Below are 17,831 nucleotides of genomic sequence, written 5' to 3' on the forward strand. Positions count from 1 at the left end.
ATGCATGCGCGAGTCAGCTGGTGCAGGCAAAACCCCGTGGCGCAATGAAAGTGAGGGCCGGCGCGCGCTGGCTGAGGTGGGATCCCGGCCCAGCGAGGTCGGGCGCACCACCGGCCCGTTTTGCCCGCACCGTCAGGGAGGTGGAGCGTAAGGATCCGTAAGATGGTGACGAGAGATTAACGTCACGCTGCCGCAAAGTGGTATCGGTGCCGTTGTATCGGTGCATCCCTATTTACAACACAGTAGGGCCTTAATGACCCACATCTATGGTGAACATTGGCTCATGAAATAAATGAGTAATAACAGCCTTGTGAACCTACTATTAGTTTAATAGGCCCCTATTAGCTGACACACTTGGGACAGATAACACCTATTTAATAGCTTGATAACAGTCAGATCGGGTGCAGCCTTCAAGCTAGATGCAACAAAACAGCTCGGCAGCCCTAGATGCTCACTGTGTCCAGAGTTGTAAATAAAAAAATTTAAAATAAATGTGGAATGACTTGAGAGAAGAGGAGCAATGTGTATGTGTGTCAACACGTACTAGTCACATGATGTATGTGCTTTGGAAACTTGCAAAATAGCATCACCGCCCATAGGATGTGGCTGGTAGTCGAGATAAAATAGATGGAAATCAAAGTGTGAAGTAATTCTGCTGCATAAAACAGGACGACTTCACAGCCCCGATACAACAAGTTGAGCATCCTGTCACCATGATGCACGGTCTGCACAAGTTCCTGCTTTTACATGTTCTGGCATGCCTCGAACTAACCGGTAAGTTGCACAATCCGATAACCTTTTTGTAGCCTGCAAATGGGATATCAATATATTTCTTCTATGTTTCTAGTACCTGGGAGTGCAATCATACGCGGGGAAGAAGCCCCAGAGAACTCGATGCTGTATATGGCCTCGGTGCAGGAATATAGACGACACATATGTGGAGGATTCCTTGTCGGTAAAAACTTTGTGGTCACTGCTGAGCAGTGTGATGTGTGAGTTACATTTCCTCTTCCAGCAATCGTTTTTGTAAAAATAAATTAAAAATAAAATTTATACAAACTCCCTTTTTTCCAAAAGAAATGTACCATTTGTTGCTTTGTTTTGTGACCACCTCTCAATTATACATTTTTTTCAGGAATGTGAGAAAAGCAGATGTTGTTTTTGGCCACGATCTCAAGTTGGTAGAAAATCAACGGAAATACATTGTAGAGAAGTGCAAACACCCACGTTCTAAGGAGAAAGGATGGAATGACATCATGCTCCTCAAAGTAAGTATGTATTCATTCAACTCAGTAGTCCCTGATGACATATCTGGCATTTTTACAGTCAAATTATTTGCATTTGGTGGTTTGGTTGGTTCGATAAATTTAAAACAATTAAGTGTTATATCCTGTCAGAGTAAATGTAAAAAAGGTTGAAAAAACATATAAAAATATCCCTGAAATGGAATGATGTCATTTAAAACTCTAGCAAAAACACAACCAGTGCATATACTGTAACACTGTTGACAACAGAGTGCTGCAGGGATGACTTATTTTTGTAAGCCAACCAGGAAGTTAGCATCACCCTGCTTCCCTCGACAAAATGCCAATGGGATTTTTCCATTGAATTTTGGATTATTGCAGAAAATAAGCTTCGTGGCAAACACATGATCATACTTACACATTTTGTTCAGCAAGATAATCTTCACAATGAACACCACTTTTAGGTTGTTGAAGTGTGAATGCAATCACCAGAAGTAAAAAGCTAACGTTAGACTATAGACGAACTACACCACGGTCGCATGAGTGTTGTGTATACACAACGAGGCTGTAAAGGCAGACGAGTCGGCGTGATGACGTTTAGTAGTCTCATTTAGCCACTTGTTAGCAACCGCCTTTTTTAAGACACGTAAAGGCTTCAAAATTCACGAGTGGGGTATTTATTGATGTATTTTATAAATAAAATTAAAAAATAATAACATTTTGGCGAAGAAAAAGTGTCATGGCCATTTTCAAAGGGGTCCTTTGACCTCAAGATATGTGAATGAAAATGGGTTCTATGGGTACGCACGAGTCTCCCTTTACAGACAAGCCCACTTTATGATAATCACAAGCAGTTTTGGGGCAAGTCATAGTCAAGTCAGCACACTGACACACTGACAGCTGTTGTTGCCTGTTGGGCTGCAGTTTACCATGTTATGATTTGAGCATATTTTTTATGCTAGATGCAGTACCTGTGAGGGTTTCTGGACAATACTTCTTATTGTTTTGTGTTGGTAATTGATTTCCAATAATAAATATATTCATACATTTGCATAAATCAAGCATATTTGCCCACTCCCATGTTGATAAGAGTATTAAATACTTGACAAATGTCACTCTAAGGTACATTTTGAACAGATAAAAAAAATCTGTGATATATTTGCAATTACATATTTGAGTCGATTGACAGCCCTAGTAAAAACCCATTAAAAAAACCCATTGACTTCCAGACGAGGGAACTCATTTCATGGTTTTAGGATTCATTCTTGCACCACTCTATAACCTCCATTTAAATGATTCATCAGCTCCAACTTCTAGCAATTGTTAAACTGAAGTCTGATGAAGAGTAAGACCATGTTCAGACAGACGGGCGGTTTTAAATGTTTATTTTCTGATTTTGTGTCTCCAGCTGGGTGGGGAAGATCGGCCAAACATCAAAGTCAAACCTATTCCCCTTCCTGACCTGAACATAACAGAAAATGAAAAGTGCTGCGTAGCTGGATGGGGTTCCACTAAAACTAGTGGTAAATATGTTGAAGATCTGAGAGTGGTGGATGTGTCTGTCATCAACTGTAAGAAGCAACTTCCTGCCGATGCTATCTGCACAGGCAAGGGATTCTGTAAGGTATGTTTTCTGTCCTTTTATAACGGTTTCTATAAACATAATTTTGAATGAGCAAATCAAGATATTTCCTCCTCACAGGGTGATTATGGTGGTCCTCTGGTGTGCAACGGGATAGCTGTTGGTGTCGCGTATTTCAACAAAAATGTCGACTGTAACTACCCGGGTGTATCCGTCTACACGGATATCAAGAAGTTCCTTCCCTGGATCAACGAGGTTCTCAAGAAAAATGATTGTAAAATGTAACTATCGTACACAAAGCTTTGCTTCAGCACACTTGAATTGTGTTTGGGAGGAGCAGTTGTGTCTGAGTCGCTCTGTCAGTGTTTTCTCCTTAACAGAAAGGCAAAATAATAATAATAAAAAGTCTCAAATATAATTTTCTCTTTTCTTTATCAGAAGACACAAATGGTACTTTACCATACTAACTTTATAAAAATGAACATGTATTTATCTATGTTATCCAGGGGGCACTTCAGATGAAAAAAAGGGGCAAAGGTCAGCCACTTTAGTCACTGTGTGTGAACGTCTCTGGCCTCTGGTCCATAAGATAAGATCAGTTCTCATGACACTTCTCTTGAAGACATGTCGGAGTCTGGTGTCTGTGTGAGCATCGAAACTGTGGTTACTGTGGTCCAGCTAGTTTATCACACAATTCAAGGAAATGTTTGAGTGTCAAGTAGATCCACCTAAAAGAGCCTTGGTGTTGCATCTGTTATCTAGCTTACTTATTAAATTCATCCAATTAGAGTTGACTAAATACGGTCCTTCAGTGCAATATCGAAACCTCAGTTAATATCCTGTATAATTTTGATTCCTGTGGTAACATTCTTCATCAAGAGATATCAAATGATATTTAACAACAAACACAAGGCTTTCATTCAAGAGACCACTGTTCGTGTCCTGTGCGTTAAGTTTCACTTTCACGTTGCAATCAGCTGTTTGTTCGTGTCCTGTGTTCACAACGTTTAGTTTAATTTTCACTTTACAAACATATAGTAGTTTTAAGCCCAACCATGTCTTTCTTTCCTCAACCTAATTATAGTGGTGTTGTTGCCTAATCCTAAAGTGACACCAATGGTAATAGTGGTTTTGATGCCAAAAATAAAGTGACGCAAAGGAGCGTGGCGCAAAGGGGCGTGACAAAGTGACGAGTTGGGATAAGAATGTGTTGCTAGAGTCAGTGTTTGGTTTGTCCGTTCTGTAGAAACATGGCGGCCGGCTCCGTGGAGAGGACCCGCTCCCTATGTAGATATAGACGGCCCATTCTAAGGTAATAAAAACACAACGACTCTTATTATCAGGTGATTATACACTAAAGAAAACATACCTATTAATATTATGCTCCATTTCTGCCAATAGATCCCCCGAAATGCAATACATTGTTCCTTTAAAGACATGTTGAAGTCTGGTGTCTGTGTGAGCACTGAAACTGTGGTTACTGTGGTTCAGCTAGTTTGTCACACAATTCAAAGAAATGTTCAAGTGAGCTGTGTCAAGTAAGTCCACACAAAAGAGCCTTGGTGTTGCGATTGTTATCTAGCCTACTTCTAAAATATTTCCAAATAGAGTTGACTGAATATGGCCACTCCTTGTAAAAAACAATACCTCATTTAAAATCCTGTATTATTTTGTTTCCTGTGATAACATTCTTCATCACAAGATATAAAATGATATTTAAAGGTGCAGTGTGAAGGATTTGGCTGCATCTAGCGGTGAGTTTGCAGATTGCAATCAACTGAAACTTCTCCAGTGTGCCAAGCGTGTAGAAGAATGGTGGCCGATGCAAAAGAAACGCAAATGTCCCTATCTAGAGCCAGTGTTTGATTTGTCCATTCTGTGCTAATGTAGAAACATGACAGCCGGCTCCATGAAGAGGACTCTTAATTTCAGGTGATTATACACTAAAGAAAACATACTTATTATCCTTATTATACCTTAATTATTATTTTTATTTTCTTTGGATGGAAGTGTTCTCTGGGCTTGCCTATAAGCACAAATGTGAGGACATTTTCAAAATTGGTCAAAAAGAGAGTTTTTCTCATCATAATATATCTAGACTTGGGACTTCTACAGTACACATGGGATTACTGTTTTTTCAATAGACTCCATTATATTTTAGGAAAAAAACAGTTGTTCCATGTGCCCAAATAATAGATATAGTATGATAAGAAAATGTCTGTATCTCTGAAACTACAAGGATCACAATCAAGTATTTGGTATCTATGAACTCATAACAAGTTGAATATCAAAGATATGCACACATATACACATTTTTCAAATATCCTCACTTTGACTATTGATAAAAGTGTGATTTTTTTATGTGATCTAAAAATTTCAAAGTTGTACTGTAACTGATACTTGCCATTTTTATTTGACCAATCAGAACAAATGTTGTGGCGTTATTCCTTATCATACAAAATATAGTCTTTGGGCACAAATGGGTTAGTATTATATTCCTCTTCTGCCAATAGATCCTTCTAGATGCTACACACTGTTCCTTTAAAGACATGTTGAAGTCTGGTGTTTGTGTGAGCATCGAAACTGTGGTTACTGTGGTTCAGCTAGTTTGTCACGCAATTCAAAGAAATGTCCGAGTGGGCTGTGTCAATTAGGTCCACAAAAAGGGCATCTGTGTTATCTACTTATTAAATTCATCCAAATAGAGCTGACTAAATACGGCCATCCATGTAAAAACAAGATATACTGTAAAATGGTATTTAAGTCAATAAAACCAATTAGTTTTCTCGTGTTCAGTTGAGCTAAACGGTGTTACTAAAATATAAAAATGGCGACATGTACTTTCATTAACAACTTTCATGAGAAATGTTGCACATTAGAGCAGATGTCTACAGTTGCATTACACAAAACCACAACCTTTCTTCAGAATGCTAATTTTAACACTAAACATGATGTAACCCTGATGAAAAGAGGAAAGTGACTTAACTCTCATAACACTTTGCAAGATTTAAATCTAAGCACTAACACTGAGGAATAAAAAAGAAAAAAAAAAAAGTGTTTCCTTTGTTCAGTCAGAATGGCAGACACTGCAGGCCATTCCTGTTTAAAATGGTTGTAGTGTTAAATTGCCAATGGAGGATGGGCATGACAGGTGTGTTCCATGCTTGGGATATGACCATGCATTGAGGGCTAAAAATGACCCAGCGTCATGCGTGGATTGGTTTATCATGCCTCTTCGCACAAGGGAAGCCAGACTTCACCTTTTTAGAGGGAAGAGCCCCCGCTCCCCTTCCCAAGGGATTGAGGGGGGGGGGGCTAAGCGCCCAAGGCAAACCGCATGGGGTCCCTCTTTTGCTGGGTCTGCCTCTGCCCGCTCACAGGTTGAGAGTCGGCATCGGCTTTTCTCCTCCCTCTCCTCCTCTGGATGGGGAGGAGGAGCAGGTTGATATGTTCTCCCTGTTTCCTTCGGAGGATGAGGCCCCAGCTTGGCAGCAGGCCGAGCAGGGTTTAGGGGCAGCTGAGCCACCTTTGGCTTTCCGGTTTAAGGAGGTCATTGACAAGGCGGTAGGAGCGCTGAGATTCCTCTGCCTGAGAACCCAAGGGCTCCGCCCTCTCTGTTTGAGGATGAGAGCGAAGCTCGACCTGCCCCTACCAGAGTACCCCTTCTTCCAGATTTTGAGGAGGTAGTACAAAAGCAATTTATTGCGCCTACAGCAGCACACAGGTGGTCTGGTGTCAGTAGGTGGATGGCAGACATAAGTGGAGCTGAGAGGATTGGTTGTGGCCGCTGCCTCCAGCGGACCAGGCATCCCCAGCCCTATGTCTAGGCCTAAGAGTTAGCTGCCCTAGCAAGAATTGCAGGACCATGGATGATCCAGAAAACCAGAATATCAGGGTTACGGCATCGAGTCCACTTACCTGGTGTAAGAAGCGGGCGTCTGTGTCTGGCAGCCTCCCCGGACTGCTGTTGTCCCTATCTGGTTACCGGGCCTCTGGTGTGCTGCGTGGCAGCTAATCCGGTTGACCGAGGTACCGGAGCTTCCAGGGCGTATTGCGAAAGTCGCTAACGCGTCCAGAGGCAGTTTGTCAGCTGTGCCGTTAAATCGGCTACAGCGGCGAACGTTGACCGGTGTGTAAAAGGGAAGTAAAGGTCGCCGGTGTGCGCGTGGCGGCTAATCCGGTTGACCAAGGTACCGGGGCTCCCAGGACGTATTGCGAGAGTCGCTAACGCGTCCAGAGACAGTTTGTCAGCTGTGCCGTTAAATCGGCTACAGCGGCGAACGTTGACCAGTGTGGGTGTGTGTTCCTGTCCTGCTCCGGCGGGTACAGAACACGTAGTCCGCGGCTACACGCTGTAGTCGCAGCAGTGAGGCGCCACCTTTGGCTGTCGCAGTCCCGGCAGCAGCAGGAAGACCGAGACACTTCTACGGTTTCCTGTTGAGCCCTCTGCCATGTTTGGTCCGGAAAGGTAAGTATGTTGCAACAGGCCAGGGAAGCCCGGCACTATGGTGGGGAGATATCCGTTGCCCTCTGTCAGAGGGCACCTCAACCCCAGGGCCTGTTGCACAGCCCCATTGGGGTCCAGAGGACCTTGGACCCCAGCTGGAAGCGTTTCATAGGCAGAGGGCTCGGCGGCAAGGAAAGAAAGGGGGGCGTGGCCGAGGTCAGAGACCCTCCAGGCCATTCCCTCGCTCCTGACGGTGTGCCGGACCCAGACCGCCACTGGCCCTTCTCGGCACGAGACGCGGCATGGGCGGCTCTGGACGCAAGTCCCTGAGTTTTTCCACCATGACCCAGGGATACAGGTTGCAATTTCTGTGCAGTCCTCCTCTGGCAAATTCAGCTCCTCGGGCTACATTGGTGGACCCGAAGCACAGGGAAGTGCTGCGGGCGGGGGTGACATCACTCCTGTCCAAGGGAGCCATAAGAGAGGTGGAACAGGGCGACCGGCAAGCTGGGTTTTACTCCCATTATTTCCTTGTCCCCAAACGGGACGGAGGGACTCCGACCAATCCCGGTCCTCAGGGGGCTCAGCAAGTATCTCCGTCCCCTGAGATGCAAGATGCTGACAGTTCAGAGGGTGAGACAGGCAGTCAGCCAAGGCGAGGGGTTCGCTACAATCGACCTCGGAGACGCCTATTTTCAGATACCAAAAGAAAGAGAGATCAGGGAAAACCACTGACACTTCCTGATGTTCGAGTCCAAGGGCAGGACCTACGAGTTTCGAGTCCTCCCCTTCGGTATCTCTGCTGCCCCCTCGGACTTTTGCGAGGTGCACGGATGCTGTCCTAGCACCTCTTCGGCGTCTGGGCCTCAAAGTGTGGTTTACCGGATGTGTCCATGCTCCTGGAGCTGCAGGCTCTTTCTATTCTTCAAAGCTGCTGCAGGTTTCTGCCGGATGGTGCGGGGGTGATCGTTCGCCCTAATCCGGCTTTCCTCCCTAAAATACTCTCGGAAATGCACATGAGCCAGTCAGTTGAGCTTCGTCATTTCTACTCCCCTCAAGAGAGGGAGGGAGCCGACTGACAACAGCCGACACTATGCCCGGTTAGGACCCTGACGATGTACATAAAACAAACGCAGGTGTTGAAAGTTTGCTCCGGCTGGTGGGCGGTGCTTGGTGTTTCCTGAACTGATCTCAAAATGGATGCCGGGTCACAAACTTTCTCATTTTACAGCTAAACAGTACACTAGAAGATGTTTCTGAATACATTTGAGGCGAGAAATAGACATTACAGTAACAGAATATTGATTCATATTTCATCAGCGCTGCCTAGTTTGACTATTTGATCGGAGTTCGTGAGTGATTGACAGCTGCTCAGAGACGTCAGGCTCCAGCTCGGCTCTGATTGGTCGTTTTTCTCCAATCTGTGAATTCTTGCAGATGCCATTAGGAGGACCAGAGGAGCACCGGAGGACACAGAGGCACATTATTTTTTTTCAGATTACCTGTCTCATGCACTGCTGTCAGGATATAGTGACCATTTTATAAAAATAACTTTTTTTAATCTTAAAAAATCTTTGACATTTTCAGACTATATTTGGGCTCATTTCATCTTTGAAAGTTACATTCTGTGAATCTTGGCTACTTGTCCAAAGACGTCCGGAGACGCTTTCAACTTATTAGCAAAATATTTCCACTGTGGCAACAAATAAGACTTGCTAAGAGAAAGATATTGTAAATTAAACTGGGCTTACTGGGCATATTTAGGAATGACTAAGTCTAGCATAAAGACAGATAGGCACTTGCTAACATAGAAACACTAGGCTACAATGACCCATATAACAGATTCACTCAGAAGGATGACTCAGTTGTTTGGCTTTGACTGAGAGAGGTTTTTAATGCACTGCAGGGTGCAGACGTAACATAAACTGATGGAGTGGCGCCCACCGAAGGTCAAAAAGAAACTATGCAACTCTTTGGTCTTACTCAGGCCCTCTCTGCTGAGTAAAACCAGACAGCAACAGCTTGTATTTATGTATATTTGAGCTGTATCTGAATATAGATTTGTGAAGAGAAAACACTGAGAAATGTAGTCAGATTTGTGTAATGAATAAGCGTGAATGCATGACTTGTTACATGACAAATCCTCTCACCAAATCATTACAAAACATGACAGGAAGTGAGCATTTTACATACTATATACTATATAATGTCATATGTAAAGCAAGGTAATGATTTCTCTGGCTCGATCTGTGTATGTTTGTGCTCTCCCGCTGATCATTAGTTTCACAACTGTGAGAACAACACTCAAACCTGAACCTGGAAACTGTGGTTTATGTGGTTCGTCTAGTTTGCTACAGATTTCAGAGAAATGTTTCATGTGCTGTGCTGAGTATTTCCACACCAAACAATAATGTTGTTGCATCTGTGTGCTTCACTTGTAAGATTAATGCAATAAAAAGCTAACCTGCTGTGACCGAGTTGTATCCACAAACAGGGAGATAAGGTCATTTGAAGCCACCATTAGCTCCACCATCTCGTGTCACTTCTTGTTGCAAAACAACAAGATGGCGACGGCCAAAATGCCGAACTCGAGGCTTCAAAACGGCAGTCCACAAACCAATGGATGGCGCCACAGTGACTACGTCCACTTCATATATACAGTCTATGCTTTTTTCCCACGTTTGAACAAATATTCAAATCTTAATAAAAAGTGACAGTCCTACTGTGTATGTCATTTGCTTGATTTATGTAGGAAAATGTACGATTTAAGAACAATGTATCCCGAAGTCATTAAGGCCTTAAAAATAGATTTTAACTAAAGGCCCCTCAACAAGATGGGCTCTCAAGAGCAAATAATAATGCAAGTGTTGCCTGCAGGCTTTAATGCTCCTGTAGACCACTTGCTGTCAAATAATAGTGACAATCATTTCAATTAATTAATTAATTTATTACATTAATTAATGTTCACTTCTGATTTATGACTAGAACAACTTGACACACAGTGCTGAGCTGCATCTCAAATTAACCTTCAGTTTCCCAGCTTTCAGATGATGTACACCACTTCTATGTGACATCTGCTGTTGACCTGCTGTCTCCCCCTAAAGACTCCTGTACCCCCCTAAAAAAAGACTAAAACATGTCTATTGTGGGTCTCAGAGGGTTGATAGAATGACCCAAAGCAGCCACATGGCCACAGTGACACTAAATAATCTTGTTGTGACATCTGTGTTCTTCATTTATTGAATCAATCTAACAAAAGTCACTTAATATATAGTAATATTCATAAACAATGAGGAAAAGAGGTCTAAAATGGTCCAGAATGAACTAAATCAAGAGGCCGAAAGTGTCCTAAATATAAAAGTGAATGATGAATGACATAAAAAGTAAGAAGAAGATAGGTTGTCTGAGGAGGTTTGGGGGAAATTTGCAGTTTTCAATGGTCCTCTACTTACTCCACAGACTGGAGAGAACACTGCTGGAAAAATATTATAAGATATTTTAAGACCCCACACCAGGAAAAATACAAGAACACAAGCTCGACGTGTTGAAGATAATGTGGCTCAATAGAGGCAAATTATTTTCATATTTTCTGGGACTGCCCCAAACTGAGTTTATACTGGAAAGGTATTCATAACTCATTAAGCACTGTATTTAAGACTCAAATACCTCTGAACTTGGAGACTCTTTATCTGGGCAACGTTTTGTTTTTGAGACAGAGGAGTGATATAAAGCTGCTGCAGGCCCTTTTGGCGGCAAGTAAAAAATCTATCACAAGAAGGTGGCTAAATCCAGTACCACCTACATTGGATGATTGGTATGGAATAACCCTTGAACTATTTAAAATGGAAAAGTTGACTTACTCTTTGAGGATCCAAAAGGGCAAATTTGACCAGATTTGGAATAAATGGATCAAATTTATAACCCCCATAAGAGTAGACTTTGTATGACTCCACTGACTTTCTTTTCTCTTTTCTTCCTTTCCTCTTCTTGCTGAGAATAATAAGAATGTAATGTAAGCTCCCTTGGTTCTAATGTATATAGTTATGTCTTTAATAGAGTGTGAGATAGGCATAGGTAAGAAAGCTAAATGTAACTGCTGATAGTTTGATGGAGAAGTATGCATGGGCATGTAGGCTGTATACGCGTGAGTATGCAAGTGAATATCGATATGTGTAGATGTGTATAATCTGGACTTGTGGAACGGTTTACACGGCCACGTACTTCAGAAAGTGAGGTTGGAGGACCCACAGTTCTCCAAAAGGCTGAGTTGACTCACAAGTACTGTGGCATCCGCATGCTTCTTTTCGGGCATATGCATATAGACTGTACATGTATATTAAAATGGGAAAAGAGTTAGGTATAACTATCTGTAAAGTTTGATATACACTGTGATAACGCCTTTTCCAAACAAAAAGAAAATTTAAAAAAAAGTAGGATGAAGAAGAATTAATTAATGTGAAAAGACTGTGTTAAACACACTGATCACATAATGTTTGTTTCAGGCTGTTGAGGCATCAGATCACTGAACAAGATAATGCAAAGATAACATAAGATGGAAACTCGCAAACATGCATTGCACGAAGGATGTGGTCAGATATCAAGATATGTGATAATCACACTTGCCAACAGAGCAAACTGCTGTATAAAATGATGATGCCCCTTATAAACTTTTACAAATCATTTAAATTAATTAATTAATTATATTAATTCATGTTCACTTCTATGTGACATCTTCTGTTGACCTGCTATCTCCCCCTAAAGACCCCCTGTACCCCCCTAAAAAAAGACTAAAACGGGTCTATTGTGGGTCTCAGAGGGTTGATAGAATGACCCAAAGCAGCCACATGGCCACAGTGACACTAAATAATCTTGTTGTTACATCTGTGTTCTTCATTTATTGAATCAATCTAACAAAAGTCACTTAATATATAGTAATATTCATAAACAATGAGGAAAGGAGGTCTAAAAGGGTCCAGAATGAACTAAATCAAGAGGCCGAAAGTGTCCTAAATATAAAAGTGAATGATGAATAACATAAAAAGTAAGAAGAGGAAGAATTAATTAATGTGAAAAGACTGTGTTAAACACACTGATCACATAATGTTTGTTTCAGGCTGTTGAGGCATCAGATCACTGAACAAGATAATGCAAAGATAACATAAGATGGAAACTCGCAAACATGCCTTGCACGAAGGATGTGGTCATATATCGAGATACAGACGTGGACAAAATTGTTGGTACCCTTTCGTTAAAGAAAGACAAACCCACAATGGTCAATGAAATAACTTCAAACAGACAAAAGTAATAATAAATAAAAATGTACTGAAAATGAACTAATGAAAATCAGACATTGTTTTTGAATTGCTGTTCAACAGAATCATTTTAAAAAACAAACTAATGAAACTGGCCTGGATAAAAATGATGGTACCCGTAACTTAATATTTTGTTGTACAACCTTTTGAGGCAATCACTGCAAACAAGCGATTTCTGTAACTCTCAATGAGACTTCTGCACCTGTAGACAGGTATTTTGGCCCACTCCTCGTGAGCAAACTGCTCCAGCTGTCTCAGGTTTGAAGGGTGCCTTCTCCAGACTGCATGTTTCAGCTCCTTCCACAGATGTTCAATAGGATTTAGATCAGGGCTCATAGAAGGCCACTTCAGAACAGTCCAATGTTTTGTTCTTAGCCATTCTTGGGTGTTTTTAGCTGTGTTTCTGGTCATTATCCTGTTGGAGGACCCATGACCTGCAACTGAGACCAAGCTTTCTGACACTGGGCAGTACATTTCGCTCCAGAATGCCTTGATAGTCTTAAGATTTCATTGCACCCTGCACAGATTCAAGACACCCTGTGCCAGATGCAGCAAAGCAGCCCCATAACATAACCTAGCCTCCTCCATGTTTCACATTAGGTACAGTGTTCTTTTCTTTGTATGCTTCATTTTTGCGTCTGTGAACATAGAGCTGATGTGACTTGCCAAAAAGCTCCAGTTTTGTCTCATCTGTCCAAAGGACATTCTCCCAGAAGCTTTGTGGCTTGTCAATATGCATTTTGGCAAATTCCAGTCTCGCTTTTTTATGATTTGGTGTCCTCCTCGGTTGTCTTCCATAAAGTTTACTTTGGCTCAAACAGCGACGGATGGTGCGATCTGACACTGATGTACCTTGACCTTGGAGTTCACCTCTAATCTCTTTGGAAGTTGTTCTAGGCTCTTTGGTTACCATTCGTATTATCCGTCTCTTCAATTTGTCATCAATTTTCCTCTTGCGGCCACGTCCAGGGAGGTTGGCTACAGTCCCATGGACCTTAAACTTCTGAATAATATGTGCAACTGTAGTCACAGGAACATCAAGCTGCTTGGAGATGGTCTTATAGCCTTTACCTTTAACATGAAGGTCTATAATTGTCCTTCTAACCTCCCGAGACAACTCTCTCCTTAGCTTTCTGTGGTCCATGTTCAGTGTGGTACACACCATGATACCAAACAGCACAGTGACTACTTTTGACCCTTTAAATAGGCAGACTGACTGATTAAAAGTTTGAAGACACCTGTGATGCTATTTACAGGACACACCTTAGTTTAACATGTCCCTATGGTCACATTATTTTACATCTTTTCTAGGGGTACCATCATTTTTGTCCAGGCCAGTTTCATTAGTTTGTTTTTTAAAATGATTCTGTTGAACCACAATTCAAAAACAATGTCTGATTTTCATTAGTTCATTTTCAGTGAATTTTTATTTATTATTACTTTTGTCAGTTTCAAGTTATTTCAGTGACCATTGTGGGTTTTTCTTTCTTTAACGGAAGGGTACCAACAATTTTGCCTACGTGTATATATTAAAATGGGAAAAGAGTTAGGTATAACTATCTGTAAAGTTTGATATACACTGTGATAACGCCTTTTCCAAACAAAAAGAAAATTTTAAAAAAAGTAAGAAGAGGAAGAATTAATTAATGTGAAAAGACTGTGTTAAACACACTGATCACATAATGTTTGTTTCAGGCTGTTTAGGCATCAGATCACTGAACAAGATAATGCAAAGATAACATAAGATGGAAACTCGCAAACATGCATTGCACGAAGGATGTGGTCATATATCAAGATACAGACGTGGACAAAATTGTTGGTACCCTTCCGTTAAAGAGAGAAAAACCCACAATGGTCAATGAAATAACTTGAAACTGACAAAAGTAATAATAAATAAAAATTTATTGAAAATGAACTAATGAAAATCAGACATTGTTTTTGAATTGCTGTTCAACAGAATCATTTTAAAAAACAAACTAATGAACATGCTGTTTTTTTCATGCAGTATAAATGTGTTATTTTTGCCTATTCTAACATGATGTGTTTGAATATTTCTGCATACTGGGGTCCCTAAGCAGTCTTGAATTGCAACAAGTGGGTATCACTGTAAAGCTGAGACTCTTGTGGATCCAATGAGCCCAACTGTATTCATGTGAGATGATGTTAGTCCCCATAGTAGCCATTTCATTGTAGTGAGACCACTTGACCTCACTGTATAAAATGACCTCTGGTGACCTCTAGGATAATCACAGCCTCATGAAACTTTACAGCCACAAACTACAGACCCAGAGCATTCAGAGGGTAGATGGCTTTCCTAGGTAGATTGACAATAAGGAGGTTTCTGAGCAGTTGCCACCACAGAAGTGATCGCCATCTAATTGCTGAAAAATACAATTATGCGGAAATCTCAAAATGTCAAAAGTTTTTGATACCAAATCAGAGCATGACTTTTTCTACGGTGTTCCTCAAGGACTTGGTGTCTTAATGTGGAACTTTGGAGGGATTATTGATAATTTTTATTAATTTCCGAGTGGTAAAAAATGGTTAAATTTAGCCCCAAATCTGTGTAACAAATGGCATCAACCCAAAAATTGCTGCAGCAACTTATGAGACGTAATAGCGCATGGGAATGGACATCATATACTTATATCTTAATGTTCTAAACCATTATACACTTTTACAAATCATTTAAATTAATTAATTAATTACATTAATTCATGTTCACTTCTGATTTATGACTAGAACAACTTGACACACAGTGCTGAGCTGCATCTCAAATTAACCTTCAGGTTCCCAGCTTTCAGATGATGTACACCACTTCTATGTGACATCTGCTGTTGACCTGCTGTCTCCCCCTAAAGAACCCCTGTACCCCCCTAAAAAAAGACTAAAACGAGTCTATTGTGGGTCTCGGAGGGTTAATAGAATGACCCAAAGCAGCCACATGGCCACAGTGACACTAAATAATCTTGTTGTTACATGTGTTCTTCACTTATTGAATTAATCTAACAAAAGTCACTTAATATATAGTAATATTCATAATCAATGAGGAAAGGAGGTCTAAAAGGGTCCAGAATGAACTAAATCAAGAGGCCGAAAGTGTCCTAAATATAAAAGTGAATGATGAATAACATAAAAAGTAAGAAGAGGAAGAATGAATTCAAGTGACAGACTGTGTTAAACACACTGATCACATAATGTATGTGTCAGGCTGTTGAGGCATCAGATCACTGAACAAGATAATGAAGGTAAAGATAACATCAGTTGCAGACTTGCAAGCAGGATGTGGTCAGATATCAAGATACTGTAGGTGGGATTCACACTTGCCAACAGAGCAAATTTCTGTATAAAAGGGTCGACTTGACACCCCAAGAAGAAAGACAAGTCAATTGTCTTGCTGGCATCATGCATGCTCTGCACAAATTTCTGCTTTTTCATGTTCTGACATGTCTCGGACTAAACGGTAAGATGACCAAATCTGTTTATTATTCTCCAATCGTTTAATAAGACACTAACCTAACTTTGATGTTTACTTATTTTAGCAGATGGGAGTGAAATCATCTACGGGAAAAAAGTTGAGGAGGGATCGATGCAGTATATGGCCTCGCTGCAGAACAACAATAAAGAACATGTATGTGGAGGATTCCTCATCAGGGAAGACGTTGTGGTCACTGCTGCGCACTGTGATGATGCGTGAGTTACATTTCCTCTTCCAGCAGTCTTTGATTCATGTAATTACAAGTCAAATTAAAAAAACTTCAAGATATATTAACCGACTTTCTTTTTTTTTTTTAAAGACCTATATTATTCATAATTTTCTACTGTTGTTGGCACAATTTTAGGAAATTTACTGACAACCTCTCCATGATCTTTCGTTCAGGGGATTTACATCTGTTGTTCTTGGCACCCACGATCTCAAGAAAAAAGAAGAAGAAATAAGAAGAGATATTGAACGGAGATACAAACACAAAGGTTATCTGGGTGTAGCTTATGGTAATGACATCATGCTCCTCAAAGTAAGTATACTCAAGTGACATCATACTTTTTTGGGGGGGTCAATTTTTTTAAAATGATCAGCTCCATATTCCAACAATTGTTTGTTTAATTGAAGTCTGATGAAATTAGCTTGCTAGTTTTTAAGTTTCTGATTTTGTGTGTCTCCAGCTGTCTCAGGGGGCTGGACCGGACAACAGAGTGGAAACAATTCAACTTCCCACCTCTGAAATGAACACAAACTCAAAGGAAACCTGCAGTGTAGCTGGATGGGGTAGAACTGAACGTGGAGCTGTTGATGATCTGAGAGTGGTGAATTTGTCTATCATTAAACTACAAGTCTGTAAGGAGCAATGGCTTCGTGTGCATCATAATCTTCCTGCCAACGTAATCTGTGCAGGTGGATACGAAACAGACAAAGGATTCTGTCAGGTATGTTTTCTGTCTGTGCCTTTAGGCACAATTTGGATTTGGATTTATAGTATGTATTTTATGTATGACCAGCGCCCACCCATGCCTTAAGCCGGCCCTGCTACAAACATCTTAAATTGAATATTGATTCTTCCTCACAGGGTGATTCTGGTGGTCCTCTGGTGTGCAACGGGAAGGCTGTTGGTGTTGTCTCTTACAACCGTAGAGAAAACTGTAACTACCCAGATGTACCCAACGTCTACTTGGATCTATATAAATACCTTCCCTGGATCAAGAGCATCCTCGGAGACATGAAACATTATGAGTCAAAATCTTGCACAAAGTTTTGCTTCAGCATACATTCATTGTAATATGGAGGCATTGTGGTGTCTCTGATTGCTCTGTCAGTGTGACCAAAATTCAAAATAAAAGCTTATTTCAAATACCATGTTTAATTTTCTTCCGTAACAACTTCATCAGAAGAAACAAATTGTATTTAAGTGAATAATAATAATATCGAGATTCTACACTTATACTTAATATTCTGTCCATCTTTGAAATGATCAAAAAGACACACTTATTCTAAAAAAAAAACACAGCAACCTGTTAGTAGACTGATAGGACAGCCTGGATCAACAACGTGATGGCAAATAACAAGCATGGACCAGATACTGTCTGGTCCATGCATGTTATTTGGACAATCCAAACATACGGGATCTTATTAATGACTTAATAAAGGCCGTGACAAATTACTCATTTTGTTTGGCAACAACATTACAAATAAAGCTGCAAAAAATAAGCAAAAATCTCTCTTCAAGTCAAGTCAAAGTTGTTTTATACAG

At 40.8% G+C, this 17,831-nt stretch overlaps 2 protein-coding genes across 2 annotated transcripts; both read left to right on the top strand.

The window, feature by feature from the left end:
* Window positions 1–633: 633 nt before the first annotated feature.
* Window positions 634–3,378, top strand: LOC119488215 (granzyme B-like). Its single transcript, XM_037769654.1, has 5 exons — window positions 634–774; window positions 848–992; window positions 1,136–1,268; window positions 2,653–2,868; window positions 2,947–3,378. Exons 1-5 carry the CDS (start codon window positions 714–716, stop codon window positions 3,109–3,111), a joined length of 720 nt encoding a protein of 239 aa, XP_037625582.1. The 5' UTR covers window positions 634–713; the 3' UTR covers window positions 3,112–3,378.
* Window positions 3,379–7,575: 4,197 nt separating this feature from the next.
* LOC119488495 (duodenase-1-like) lies at window positions 7,576–17,360 on the top strand. The gene is made up of 5 exons (XM_037770219.1): window positions 7,576–7,906; window positions 16,131–16,278; window positions 16,466–16,601; window positions 16,750–17,010; window positions 17,151–17,360. Exons 1-5 carry the CDS (start codon window positions 7,576–7,578, stop codon window positions 17,358–17,360), a joined length of 1,086 nt encoding a protein of 361 aa, XP_037626147.1.
* The last annotated feature ends 471 nt before the right edge of the window (window positions 17,361–17,831 follow it).

Source organism: Sebastes umbrosus, chromosome 5 (genome assembly GCF_015220745.1).
Source record: "Sebastes umbrosus isolate fSebUmb1 chromosome 5, fSebUmb1.pri, whole genome shotgun sequence".
Classification (NCBI taxonomy): Eukaryota; Metazoa; Chordata; class Actinopteri; order Perciformes; family Sebastidae; genus Sebastes; species Sebastes umbrosus.